Raw genomic sequence first — 13,903 nt, forward strand, 5'->3', positions numbered from 1 at the left:
TACTGGCAAGACTGAGGACAAGAGGATACAGCAGAAGTAAGCAGCTTTTAAAGCTGATGTTTGGACATATTTTGGTCTCAAAACAAATGAAAGCTGTTATGACTTCTTCAAGAGTCATGTGGTCTATAAATTCTGCAACACAAGAGTCAAGTACATGGACAATACTACTTATATCCTCGTTACTACAGTATCTCAATATATCCCACAGTTGACCCTGTGATATGTATCGTATCGCCATATTCTTGTCAATACACACCCCTGTTATTTAATGCCTTAATTCACAGACTGAACTCTCAACTCAACTCAACTTTATTTATAAAGCGCTTTAAAAACAACAGCAGTTGATACAAAGTGCTGTACAAGAACACAAAAGTGTCACTAAAACAGGCGCAGTTAAAAACACCAAGATAATACAATATAATTTAAAAGAAAAGAAGTAAAACAAGTTAAAGGCACTAAACAGCTCTCAGTGCTGTGCTAAAAGCCAGGGAATAAAAGTGTGTTTTAAGACGAGATTTAAAAAATGCACCTGATACGCCTTTCAACATTTTTGACATTTCAGTCATGTATATAGTTTTCTATTCTTTTATACCTATTTATGAATAGAAATAGAAAATAGAAAAAGCTTTATTTATGTTTTATTTTATGTGTGGACTATCTACATGTGTGTGCTTTTTAATTGTTTGGACACTTAACGATTTATTGAATATCATTTTAAAATGTGTATTTCTCTTTATATATTCTGTCCCAAAAGACAGCGTCCGTTAAAAAAACGTTGTAATCTTTTGACAGATCGCAAGTTGCAGTTTATTAGCCCAGCCAGCAGAGGGAGTACACGCGCACCCAAATCAACACACAAGAAGGCTGCTAGAGTTAAGATGGCGGCATGTGGGTGAGGAGGCTGGGATCGGAACTCGCTCGCATTTTCGCTATCAAATTTATTCCTATGAATCTGCCCAGGGACAGATACAGACAAGAAAAACTATTCCAAATCATTTCGCGCGCCCTGTGGTGATCTTGGACTGACTCAATGACATCTATACACTTCGTGGTTCACCCGTTGCCCGGGACCGAGGACCAGCTCAATGACAGGTATTTTGTTTTTGAAATGGAAGATAAATACTCGCAACTGCCGCCCGAGTCGTGATAGACGACGCGGAGGGCTCACTTTAAGGGGGACGTGGTCGGTGTCACGGGCTCAAATCCGCGTTAAAAGCTCGTAACGCTCCCGCTGGGGTTGAAATGAGGCCCGGCATCTTGGACAGTCCTTGTTAGCTCGATGCTACCTAAACACTCAAAGTTGAGATAGACAATGCGGGTTGGGGGATGGGGTAAAGAGAGGGAAAAAACTGCCGTTTAACCGCACGTTTGTATTTAGAATCAAACCCCGTCTATTAAAACATCACATTTTCCGTTTTACATTGTTTTCCACGGACTCTGTCGCTTAAAATCGGCATCAATGAAGCTGCTAACCTCGGCTAATTGATTGCTAAAAGCTAATGCTAATGGCTACACCACGCTCCCGACTAAGCTATAAATACATCATATTTTCGTTTTTCCTTCTTCTTTCTCCTTTAATATAACTAGTGAGTTTTCTGTTTCATGGGTTCTTTTCGCTCGCCGAGGCGATATACTATTTGTCATGTAAGCAAATATTTGCAGTGATGCAGATAAACCTCAATTGTATCCACATTAATCCTGTTATTGACTCTGAAATATGCGGAAAGTGTTATGAATCTTGAGACGCTTAGGTTCCACAGTTTCGCCAACTAATATAATTTGTATTCGACTAAAACAAACATATATATACACACACACACACTGGCTCATATGGAATTTCATTAAAAAGCTGACGTCCTGCTCAACTACAAACTAGGTGGAATCGATCATATGATTCACATTTCATCACAAGGCCCGTGAGTGTCTACTGAAGATCCCTTTTTTTTCGTTTAAGAAAAATGTCACAATAAGAAAAACAAAAGATTACTGATTTAATAATGGTCAAGGTCATATTCACCCATTACTTGGGGAAACCTGGTATCAAACTACCAACCTTTAATGCAAAGTACCTCACTAAAACCGTCACTCAAAAAACAGTACTTGAAGAAATGAGTAGACGAATATCTGTGTATTACACAAAGTTCCTTTGTGGTAATTGTGTTTTGCATAATTTCTTATTCGATGAAGGAAATGTTACTGTTATTTAAATCACTGTTAATAATGGTTCAAAGTAAATAAAGGAACAAAACAATCATGTATAATCGCATTCATCTCAGACTAGAATCTTTTGCTTTTCGTTTGCTTTTTCTATATTATATAATTCATTACAATCAATTATATGTTTTATAATTCAACTGAGCTCTGTCTAATTAAAAATACTAAATCTACCAAACATGATGGGCTTTATATATATCTGTCAAAGAGAATAAGAAGTGTATGACTGAGCAATGGATCCAATTGAAGATCCTTTTTTCCACAAGTATATTGACAACTCTTTTGTGTGAAGTAATTTTTATCTAGTTGAATCTGGAAATTGGTCAAGTTGTAACACAATAACATAACATTTTCTTTCTTTGTGTTTTGTGTCTGTTCTTTGAAATGTACAAGTCCTATACAATTTCATTTTTAATTCTGTATAATGACAATAAAGACTCATACTAAAAGAAAGTTAAAACCTATCCCTCCGGGTGAGAGACACAGAAACCTTGGAACAGGTCGCCAGCCTGCCGAGACAAACACACTCAGGCTTTGCTTATATTTTGAGTAGAGACTCTTCCTCCTGAAGGAATGGTGTGTTATTCAATTGCACAAAGTATAATGTAAGGAACAAATGTTCAAATGATGACTTTTGACTGGGTCATTAATTGGTTGAAATTAATCAACTCATATTTCTTTGTCAAACCTTTTTGAAGCAAACTATTCAATTTAGGGGGTTGTAAACATTTTGACCGGCACAGCATGTTCATTTGTTTGGTAGAAAAAGTGCAAGCAGCCTAAATCGCTGTGCTTGGGTAAAAAAAGAACATTTAAAATGTTTGTCTAGCAAAAACGCATGGAATATAAATCTAAGAACTTTGTAAATGCAGTTGAGCTTTTCTGTACAATGATCTCCTTTTGTGTGTGCTGCTTGTTTGTTCTACTCAAAATTTATTTTATGCCATCTATCTCTCACCTTACGTGTGCTTGGAGTTATTTAGATTCACATAGAATATTCTGATCTTTGTCTGTGCATAAACATGCAAATATTGGCATGGGCTTGTTTTCCACGTGCAAGAGTAGATACAATTCATCTCATGATTTATAAACCTAATATAACTATTTCCAACATCTTTCACATTGTTATTATTATTTTTTAAGCATTATGCTCTGATGTTAAAAAGAATTTAACGTACATCTCGAACAATTTCCCATCTGATAATAGTCAAGCCTTTGGAAATTCACTTTTATAAAAAAAAAAAAGAAGTTTCGCCAGATAAAGGAGCTTTTCTTGATACTTTTCTAAAGATACTTGAACTCACTCTACACCCCTATTCAAGCCCACTGCCTGGGAAAAATACACTTGTGTCATGTTTTTATGTGTGAGCAGAATGTTGCATTATTCAGTCTGTCTCCAATTGCAAGAAATTTAAACTTAAGTTTAGAGACTGTTAGAGTAGAAATGGGGGAAGGGAATTTAAAGAAAGTTATGACACTAGTCGATTGCATTTTAAAAATGCCTGAATCCATTAATTCGAACACAAGTTTAAAATTCAACTGATAATTTTTGTTTTTATCTTACAGGCTTCGTGAAGTGTCAGAAAAACTCAATAAATACAGCTGCAACAGGTGAGTCTGTCATATGGAAGCCTGAGGTGAAGCGCCACACATGATGCTGAGAGGCTGTATGATTGAGAAAGCAATGGCTTTCTGCTTTTTTTCTATTCGTGGCTTAATAGTTTCCATTTTTTAAAAGAATGTGTGACAGGTTTTGTAAGGTGGTGAAAGCAACTCAAACACTAGGGGGCCAGAGGCAGAAGTCAAATGACAATGAAAATAACAAAAGCCGATTGTTCAATTATAATGTATAATGACAAAATATTTTAAGAGTCCACCATGTCATATCAGTTCATTGTTTTGCCTACATTTTACCTTTTTATCTTTGTTTAAGTGAGCACTTCTTTTGCATATTTGAACAAAGCTGTAGAATTTCTTGTTGAATTAACATTGTTCTGCTGTTAACCTGACTTCAATAATTTGTGGTTGGCATTCCACCACACCTTTATTTGCACTTAAAGACTGTTTCCTTCCCAAAGTACTAGTAGAATTGCACCGAACGTTCTGAACTATTGCTTTATGCCAGTGCAAAGAATGCTGTTTGTTTTCTGAAAAGGCATTGATGCCAGTTGAAATTGGTTTTTGGTTTGTTGCCTCTGGGACATTTTCTGAATAAATTCTTTTTTTTTAAATGCATAAGATCTTTAAATGTTAACATATTTCCTTCTCTCTTCAACTCAGTCATCCACACCTCAGTCTCCTGGAGCAAACCACCTTAAAACAGTGTGTTGTTGGTCCAAATCATGCTGGATTTCTCCTTGAGGTACCTTTGCTTTTCATTTGGTTTGCCATCCAAATTCCAGCTATATATTTAAACTTTATGTGCACCAACTCTGACGTTTTCAATGATTAATTTGATCAAATTTCACTTTTAGGATGGCCGTGTGTGCAGAATCAGCTTTGCTGTCCAGCCGGATCGCCTGGAGCTCAGCAAACCGGATGGAAACGATGGGTGAGCTACTCCTGATGGAATGTCTCCCAGAAAATGAGTTGGATAACTGATCATCTAGTTCATGGTGTAAAAAAAAAAAAAAAAGACACGGATTGATGGCCTAAGATACTTTTGAATCGGCTCTTTGTTGAACAATATATAAATCAGTCAATTGTTATATTCTATATTCAATTTCATAACACTTTAATCATAAATAATCCTTACTACTTTATGCTGTGTACTGATGAAATTCGAGCCCCTGTTTAGTGGACCGCTGTAGCAGCCTTATCCGGTGTGGCTAAAGAGTAAATTAGAAGGTTAATTCAAAGCCTGTTTACTATTATAGAACAGTCTGGGTTCAGTAAATTGACATGACGTACATTTCTAGAATGGATCTAAACAAATGATTAAAAATATAAAGATTTGTAACAGCATTCAGAGTAGGGACATAATTAAAGATTTGTTCCATATTTGAGTGGTCAAGAAGACCACAAACCAGACATTACTTCTTGAATTTGAGGCTTGATTCTTATTATTTCATTGAGAAAACAAACAATTATTTCTGCCTGGGTGCGTAAATACAAAAGTGGAGCATAAGGTGTTTCATAGTTGTGCGTGTGTTTTTGCTCCAATAACGCACTGTGTCGTACATTTTCTTTTTTTTATTGATGACGTTTATTCCCAACTTGGAAATGTTGTATACCGAGGATATATAAAGCCCTTTGTGAATAGTTTCATTGACATGGTGAATAATGGTTAACATTATTGAAGATGGCACAATTTTCCGTCCGCTAACAATCGGTTACCTTTCACATGTTGACCTATTGGTATACTGCAATGTGTGTATTATGTTGTGCACTTAGTTCAGTTAGTTTTCAGACTGGGTAATTAGTTGTTGTTTTAATTGGGCCCTTCTTCTGCATCCAAGTGCATATTTTGGTGTATGATTCACTGACAGTCAATTAATTTTCTAGCCAGTAAAATAGCTTTGTGTAGGGCTTTTTGTTGCTGCATTAAGTCACAGGATCTGGATGAAACTTGAGTTGTTTAATGAGGCTCCCTTTAAGACACCATTTAATGGCCCTCTGTAAACAGAAGGTGGTGGTTTAAGAAAGTATTTTCTTTCTTTCTTTTTCAAGGGACAAGTGGTTTAAAATAATGTCTTTTACCTTTGTTCAAAACAAATCATAATTTTTTTTTTTTGTCAAGCTTTGTTTAAAACATTTTGATAAGAAAAAGCAGTTGCATACCCTGTACCGCCAGGGTCAATTCTGATTCCCAAGGGTGTTGCCATGCTAGTAACCTCTTGCACGAAGAAAATTAATGTGTGATCTAACTTACTTCCCCACCTAACCTTGGCCAGTATTGGTCTCTCTTCCTGTCCTGAAAATGCACTGAAAAAAGTTTGATCCTTTTATGGGGAAACCTGTTTAGGTTTGTAACTGACCATCCATCTTTTGTTTCCAGTTCAAAGTTGAGCAGTGGTTCAGGGACAGGAAGAAGCTCAAGGCCAGGCAGGACCAGTGACCCACCCTGGTTCCTGTCTGGTTCTGACACTCTGGGCAGACTTGCAGGCAACACTCTTGGGTAAGTTGTGGCAGGGTTGACGACAAAATGTCCAGTAAAGTGTCCTTGTGTTGAGGACACAAAAATGTGTTTACAAATGAATGCATGCCTGCTAGTGTGATGCAGGGACGAGGCCATCTGCTCCAACATCAGAGACTAATGGATCACTCTGCAAACGTGTTGTGTCGGCTGGTGCTCTTGGTGATTGTGTCTTACTCTGGTCTTCTGCTCTGTGGTGCAGAAGTCGCTGGAGCTCTGGAGTTAATGGAGGCAGCGGTGGTGGAAGTGGAAATGCTGCTGGGAGTGGTGCTACTGGAGGTGGCAGCGGTGGGGGTGGAAACAGTGGTGGTGGCGGCGGAGGCAGTGGTAGCGGGGGCACATCTGGAAGGTCTTCTACTGCAGCCCGGGATTCTCGCCGACAGACCAGGGTTATCCGCACTGGGCGGGATCGAGGCTCAGGCCTCCTTGGCAGCCAGCCTCAACCGGTTATACCTGCATCTGTGATCCCCGAAGAGCTGATTTCTCAGGTATTAACGTCTCTCTCTTGTGCAGGCCCTTTTGAATCATGTCTTTTAATTAGCCCCAGCACCCTTATTTTCACAAAAATAAATGCATCACTTTTTTCCCCCAGGCTCAAGTGGTCCTTCAGGGAAAATCTAGGAGTGTGATTATTCGGGAGCTTCAGAGAACCAATTTGGACGTCAACCTAGCTGTCAACAATTTGCTTAGCAGAGATGATGAGGATGGAGATGATGGTGACGACACAGCCAGCGAGTCCTACCTGCCTGGAGGTTTGTCATAAAGAACATGGTGAAATGAGTGCATTTTCAAAAATGTATTTCAACTTATTCTTACAAGATGTCTAATTCCTTTGACCACTCTTTTTTGAGATTGTTCAAAGATTTGAGTGGCACTGATAACCACAAGACAATTGTTGTAGTTTATTGTCTTAGAATGCGCAGTCGGGTCAGAAAACACGCCAAGATAATTGCTCTACACTGTTGCGCTAAAGTCATATTGCCACACGGATAAAACTTGTTAATCCTGCAAAAATTAATAATTTTAGTCATTATTCTTTGGATGGATGGATGGATGGATGGATAAAATGTATTGATCGCTCTGGAGGTCTCCTCTGGGAAATTGTTTGATCATGACTGTACATAGTAATGTCAAATAAAAATGTACTTTATTCACATATGTTTTTATTTATCTTGCGTATATATTCTTTCTTCCCAAGCAGAGGATCTGATGTCCTTGTTGGATGCAGACATTCACTCGGCCCATCCAAGTGTCATCATTGATGCAGACGCCATGTTCTCTGAGGACATTGGCTACTTTGGATACCCCTCTTTCAGACGCTCCTCGCTGTCACGGCTCGGATCCTCCAGAGGTAACTTACTTGTTCATTGTTAAGCCGGTGAAACCTACAACTTTTATGGGACCTCTTAAAATAAATTGTGAAAGGGTAATTGTAAAAGCACCAAAGTTTTAAACTGCTCTGTAATTGATCTGAAATATCCAAGCGTAACTGGTGACCTCTTCCCGTTTGTAAATGTCTTTGTCATCTGTCGCATTGTCCTGTTATTTACTGGGAGCTCTCTGAGAAAGGCCCGTTAGGCTCACCTGTCTCGACATGACCTGATCAAGAAGGTCCAGATTATTCCTTGAGCCTGCATGCCTGCTTTTTATCTTGATCGAAAGCCGCTTCTATCACAACTATGCAATAAAATCAGTACATATGCATACACATATCACTCACTTGCTAACTTGCATACATTTATTCTTTATTAGTTATTTGTAAGTTAAAGGGGCTTTCCCAGAGATTGGCTTATTTCTATCCCACTGGTGTGACCTTATTGCATACCAGTTCTCCTTCTTCCCTTAGAGCGTGACTCAGAGCTGTTGCGTGAACGCGAGTCTGTATTGAGGTTGCGTGAGCGCCGCTGGCTGGATGGCGCCTCGATACAGTTTGAGACTGAGCGCGGTTCTACCAGTCGCGAGGGGGAGCCCAGTTTGGACAAAAAGACCATCCCAGTTCAGAGTCCTGTTTCCCTGGGAGAGGAGCTCCAGTGGTGGCCGGAGAAGGTCTGTACATTTTTTTTTTTCATCGTTTACTGTATTATATCTATATTTACCATCTTGATAACAGTAAGATTAATTATTATGAACAATATTGCCATCACAACCACTGAAGTATGTTCACAAAATAACCATAATTGGGATAGTTGTTAACAATTTAATTATACTGTTAAATAATTGACATAAAGGTCTCTTGCTATTATTTAAGTTATTAACATTATCTTTTACTAATATGATGTATGAAAATACATGTCATGTGTAATCTTGATTTTAAGCAAAACATTCGAAAAACAAGAATAGTTACTAATTTCCTTTCTGATGTTCATTCTGTTCCTTCTCAATGGAGACAAAGAAGCTTTTATTTCTCTTTCAACCATATTGTTTTTAAGAGCTAAGCTTTTGAGGAGATGCGTTTATTTGAAGAAACGTGTCAAATGTAGAGCAACAGCTCTGTAACAAGATGGGTTTAACAAGTTGGAAAAGCTCGGCTGATGTCACTGTGTAGAAAGTCTGTTTTTGTTTTATTTGCACATTAAGGGAAAAATCTTCTTTGTTCTTGCAGAATGTGTTTAATAGAATGATTTTTATTTCATTTAAGTTTTTACGATGCCTTTTTATTGCAATCTTTGACAGGATGGAGTGAAGTTTGTCAGCATCGGGGCCATGTTTTCTGAACTCGTTGCGATAAGCTCTAAAGGCGAGCTCTATCAGTGGAAGTGGAGTGAACCAGAACCTTACAGGAATGCTCAGGTAAATAAATGTACCCAAATAATTTAATTGAAAGGTTTTTAGGTTTTTCTAATATTGCTTCTCTTTAATTTCATCGGTAGAATCCCTCTTTTCATCATCCACGTGTGTCCTTCTTGGGTCTGGCCAATGAGCGGATTACGTTGTTGTCCGCCAACAATATCAGAGCTACTGTAGCAACAGAGAGCAATAAGGTGATTCAAATATCCGAGCATTTTCTTTTCACCTCATGCTTTGTTTGTTGTTGGCTAATCTAAATTCATGATCACAAAGGTGGCTACCTGGGTGGACGACACACTGAGTTCTGTGGCATCAAAACTGGAGCACAGCGCACAGTCTTTTCCAGAGCTTCAGGGTGAACGAATGGTCTCATTGCACTGCTGTGCTCTCTACACATGTGCCCAGCTGGAGAACAGCCTCTACTGGTGGTGAGTGCTAACATTTTTAAATAAAGCAGCAAGTATTTCTGTTCTCATGATCTGACACTGAAAAGTTTCTATACTTTTTCAATTTAAGCATTATTATTTTTGCCTTTAATTATAAAAGTGCATTAATCCTTGCTTACTCTAGTCTTCAGAGATGCGATGTTTCTTTAACTGAAAATGGTATGGCATAACTTTTTAATCCCGATGATTTTCTTGCTGATTTCTCCAGGGGTGTAGTGCCTTTTAGTCAACGGAAGAAGATGCTTGAAAAGGCCAGAGCCAAGAATAAGAAGCCAAAGTCCAGTGCTGGTATTTCCTCAATACCGAACATCACAGTGGGAACACAAGTAATATATATTTAAAATGGAATAACTCATGCATTAGTTGGAAATGTATGTTTATTAATTTTTTTCTATTCTTTTTACTTGTTTTCTTTTCAGGTGTGTTTGAGGAATAACCCCCTTTACCATGCTGGCGCAGTGGCCTTTTCTGTCAATGCTGGAATTCCCAAAGTAGGTGTCCTGCTGGAGTCGGTATGGAATATGAATGACAGCTGCAGGTTCCAGCTGCGCTCGCCAGAGAGCCTCAAGAGCATGGAGAAAACCACTAAGACACAGGAAATCAAGTCAGAAACTTTTTAATATCATCATGTCAGAATGAAAGTTCAACAATAAACAAATATTTTTTTGTTTTTTTGTTTTGCATTTTCAGGTTGGAAAGCAAACCGGAGCTGGTAAAGACTGAAATGGGACCTCCACCTTCCCCAGCCTCTACCTGTAGTGATACGTCCTCCATTGCTAGCAGTGCCTCTCTACCATACAGTATGTTCACTCTGTTTTAATCTTATCTTTCATTCAAATCTTGGCTGTTAGGCATTTCTCCATTATAATTAAATTTAAATGTTCATTAACCTCTAAATTATTTTTTTTAAATTTTACATTCATCTTCCTTTGTCATTAAAAACTCATATTTGTACTTCATTTTCAGAGCGGAGGCGCTCAACTCCAGCACCCAAGGAGGAGGAGAAGGTGAATGAAGAACAGTGGCCTCTCCGGGAAGTGGTGTTTGTGGAGGATGTTAAAAATGTCCCCGTTGGAAAGGTGGGTCCAAAGTAGACCTGTAGGGCAAAAGTATACTTTAAATTTAGCTTTTGCACACTTAAACATTGTTGTGAAAATGGATCTGTCCTTCAAGGTTCTTAAAGTGGACGGAGCTTATGTGGCTGTGAAGTTTCCAGGAACATCGAGCAGCATGACAAATCAAAGCACAGTTGCTCCCACCGATCCAGATCCATCGTCACTGTTACAGGACTGTAGACTGCTCAGAATAGATGAGCTGCAGGTATAAACATCAATTGCATGATTACATTTGCCGTGAGATTTAATTAATAATTAAATATCTTTTAATTACAGGTGGTCAAAACGGGTGGAACACCCAAAGTTCCTGATTGTTTCCAACGAACGCCTAAAAAGCTCTGTATTCCAGAGAAGGCAGAGATTCTAGCCGTGAATGTTGACTCCAAAGGTCTGGAAATGTTTTCCATCGTGATTTATACATGTCTGTGATGTTCCAGAATGAAAACCCTGTTATCTTTTTTGTCTCAGGAGTCCATTCAGTGCTTAAAACTGGTAACTGGGTACGGTACTGCATCTTTGACCTGGCTACTGGCAAAGCTGAGCAGGAAAACAACTTTCCTACTAGTAACATGGCTTTTCTGGGACAAAGTGAACGCAATGTGGCCATTTTCACTGCTGGGCAGGTGGGAATATCTACAGCATGGCACATTTATGCTTCATTTTGAACATGTCTTTGAATGTTTCTTTGCCTTTAGGAATCCCCTATTATCCTCAGAGACGGAAATGGCACAATTTATCCAATGGCCAAAGACTGCATGGGTGGAATACGGGATCCAGATTGGCTGGATCTTCCACCAATAAATAGCTTGGGGATGGGGGTTCACTCTCTTTCCAACCTACCCTCAAACTCGACTATTAAAAAGAAAGCTGCTATTATTATCATGGCTGTTGAGGTAATTGAGGAAATATGTTATTTTATGTTGTAAAGAAAATCTTTAACCCATCAAAAACCTCTACGTCTCTCCCAGAAACAAACACTGATGCAGCATGTTCTGCGTTGCGACTATGAAACGTGTCGACAATATTTGGTAAACCTGGAGCAGGCTCTTCTGCTGGATCAGGGCAGTCAAGATCTGGAAGCACTTCTTGGTCACCGTTGTGATGGAAACCGCAACATACTCCATGCTGCTGTCTCGGTTTGCTTTCCTGTCAGCAACAAGGAAACCAAAGAGGAAGAAGGTAAATAAGTGGTTAAAAATGTTTTTTTAGTCATGCATGGTTAGATTGAAATCTTATCACATAATGTAAAAGATGGCTGTGCTATGAACTGACTTATATTGACCATTAATATAAATACAATTTCAAAATGCCATTCTGAAAACCCCTCCCAATGAGATGGCAAAATGTTTTATATTTTACTAAAGTCTTTATGAAATGTATGCTCAATCTATTTTACATTTTATTCTTTAGCACTATTCCTTATCATCTATTTGTTCATTTCAGAAGCTGAAAGGTCTGAAAGAAACACATTCGCAGAGCGCCTGTCAGCTGTGGAGGCAATTGCTAATGCAATCTCTGTTGTTTCAAGCAACAGTTCTGGGAATAGGACCGGCTCATCTAGCAGCAGAGGGTATTGAAGATGTCTGCCTTGTAACACATTTGAGACGGTATTGAAATGATTTTGTTCTTCTCTTAGGTTGCGTTTGAGAGAAATGATGCGGCGTTCCCTCAGAGCTGCTGGTCTGGGACGTCATGAGTCCGGCCCGTCATCAAATGATCACCAGGACCCTGTGTCGCCACCCATCGCACCTCCTAGTTGGGTCCCGGATCCCCCACCCATGGACCCTGGTGCGAAAAACACTCACTTTTTTTATATCAGATTTTTTTCTTCACCAATTTCTTAAACTAATTGAAACCAAAATGTAGTTGTTTTTTTGTTTTTTTTTTAAATGTTTATGCGTATTGCTAAAATTAAAGAAAATTGTAATAATTATAAAAAAAAGGGAACTGAAGCCTACATTTCAATTTCTTTGACAGATGGTGATATTGACTTCTTACTTGCACCTGCCGTGGGTTCCCTCACGACTGCTTCTACCGGGACCAGCCAGGGACCCAGTACCTCCACTATACCAGGTCACAATAGCTTTATACTAAGAAATGAATGGTCTTAAGGACAGACTGCTCTAGTAAAGGAAAATGTAGAATTAGTGCAACAATTATTTTGAGCTCTTTGTAAAATCAGCAGCCTCTAAACAAGCTGATTATTGTTTACTTTAGATGTTGACAAACATGATCATTTATACATGAGTATTTTTCAGTGTCAGTCCGTATTATCAAGCGATCCACTTTGTAAATGTAGGATAGGAGTTTTTCCGATAAAATGTCATTGAAAGTTAGTGTATTAGGTTCATTTTAATGTGCTGAGGAACAAGTGGGACCTGCAACAGATTTAAGGACAAATATAAAGCTGAATTAGTAGTTACCAAAATTTGCATGTCACTTGCATGTTATTTCGTTTTTCTGTTTCAATATTTTTACACATTTTCTCAATTCTTTACTCACACAGGGCCATCCACAGAGCCATCCATTGTCGAATCAAAAGATCGTAAGGCCAACGCCCATCTAATCCTGAAACTGATGTGCGACAGTGTACTTCTGAGGCCACATTTACGAGAGCTGCTGTCGGCCAAGTATGCCCATTTCTCAATTTCACCCATTTGCTATACATATTTTTCTTCTATTTAATTGTCAATTTTGTCATAGGGATGCGCGTGGAATGACTCCTTTCATGCTGGCGGTCAGTGGTCGAGCTTACCCTGCCGCCATCACTGTGCTGGAGGCTGCTCAGAAAATAGCCAAAGGTAAATCCACAGCGGTCATAATTGACCTTTTAAATTGTGTTTTTACTTTTTATGGCAAAAGTGACAGCTATTTTAAAGAAGTCTCATCAAGAATTTAAAATGTCTTATTTAGGTTAAATTCACATGATGCTTACAAAAATCTTTGTACGAATTGAATGCTGTTTTAATAACAAAATGTCTATAATGTGGGTTTCTTTTGTGCCACAAACTTGAAATGACAGCAGGAGATCCAGGGCAAGCTGAAAAGGAGGATACAGATTCTGTGTTCATGGAAATGATCTGCCCCCAAGGCACCAACCCAGATGATTCTCCTCTCTACGTCCTCTGCTGCAATGACACCTGCAGTTTTACCTGGACTGGAGCTGAGCACATTAACCAGGTCTGGTTTGCAATCACACTGACATA

General features: G+C 38.8%; 1 protein-coding gene across 15 annotated transcripts in view; it reads left to right on the forward strand.

Moving 5' to 3' along the window:
* Nucleotides 1–852: 852 nt before the first annotated feature.
* The window catches only part of ubr5 (ubiquitin protein ligase E3 component n-recognin 5), a 29,497-nt gene continuing 16,446 nt past the window's right edge, over nt 853–13,903 (forward strand). For 6 of the 15 annotated variants that reach the window (XM_087806444.1, XM_087806447.1, XM_087806450.1 and 3 more), the window contains exons 1-27: nt 853–1,092; nt 3,781–3,825; nt 4,495–4,576; nt 4,689–4,765; nt 6,212–6,331; nt 6,552–6,837; nt 6,942–7,101; nt 7,548–7,700; nt 8,178–8,395; nt 9,023–9,139; nt 9,220–9,330; nt 9,410–9,564; nt 9,791–9,908; nt 10,002–10,186; nt 10,273–10,382; nt 10,549–10,661; nt 10,756–10,902; nt 10,974–11,085; nt 11,166–11,320; nt 11,393–11,590; nt 11,666–11,876; nt 12,141–12,267; nt 12,334–12,485; nt 12,675–12,770; nt 13,204–13,327; nt 13,401–13,498; nt 13,720–13,877. In XM_087806444.1, the coding sequence (XP_087662570.1) occupies nt 1,031–1,092; nt 3,781–3,825; nt 4,495–4,576; nt 4,689–4,765; nt 6,212–6,331; nt 6,552–6,837; nt 6,942–7,101; nt 7,548–7,700; nt 8,178–8,395; nt 9,023–9,139; nt 9,220–9,330; nt 9,410–9,564; nt 9,791–9,908; nt 10,002–10,186; nt 10,273–10,382; nt 10,549–10,661; nt 10,756–10,902; nt 10,974–11,085; nt 11,166–11,320; nt 11,393–11,590; nt 11,666–11,876; nt 12,141–12,267; nt 12,334–12,485; nt 12,675–12,770; nt 13,204–13,327; nt 13,401–13,498; nt 13,720–13,877 (3,690 nt within the window). In that variant the 5' untranslated portion in view covers nt 853–1,030. The remainder of the gene's footprint in view (nt 1,093–3,780; nt 3,826–4,494; nt 4,577–4,688; nt 4,766–6,211; nt 6,332–6,551; nt 6,838–6,941; nt 7,102–7,547; nt 7,701–8,177; nt 8,396–9,022; nt 9,140–9,219; nt 9,331–9,409; nt 9,565–9,790; nt 9,909–10,001; nt 10,187–10,272; nt 10,383–10,548; nt 10,662–10,755; nt 10,903–10,973; nt 11,086–11,165; nt 11,321–11,392; nt 11,591–11,665; nt 11,877–12,140; nt 12,268–12,333; nt 12,486–12,674; nt 12,771–13,203; nt 13,328–13,400; nt 13,499–13,719; nt 13,878–13,903) is intronic. The other 9 variants (XM_087806446.1, XM_087806453.1, XM_087806458.1 and 6 more) reach the window with 5 other exon arrangements.

The sequence above is a fragment of the Callionymus lyra genome, chromosome 13 (genome assembly GCF_982586985.1).
Source record: "Callionymus lyra chromosome 13, fCalLyr1.hap1.1, whole genome shotgun sequence".
NCBI classification, from domain to species: domain Eukaryota; kingdom Metazoa; phylum Chordata; class Actinopteri; order Syngnathiformes; family Callionymidae; genus Callionymus; species Callionymus lyra.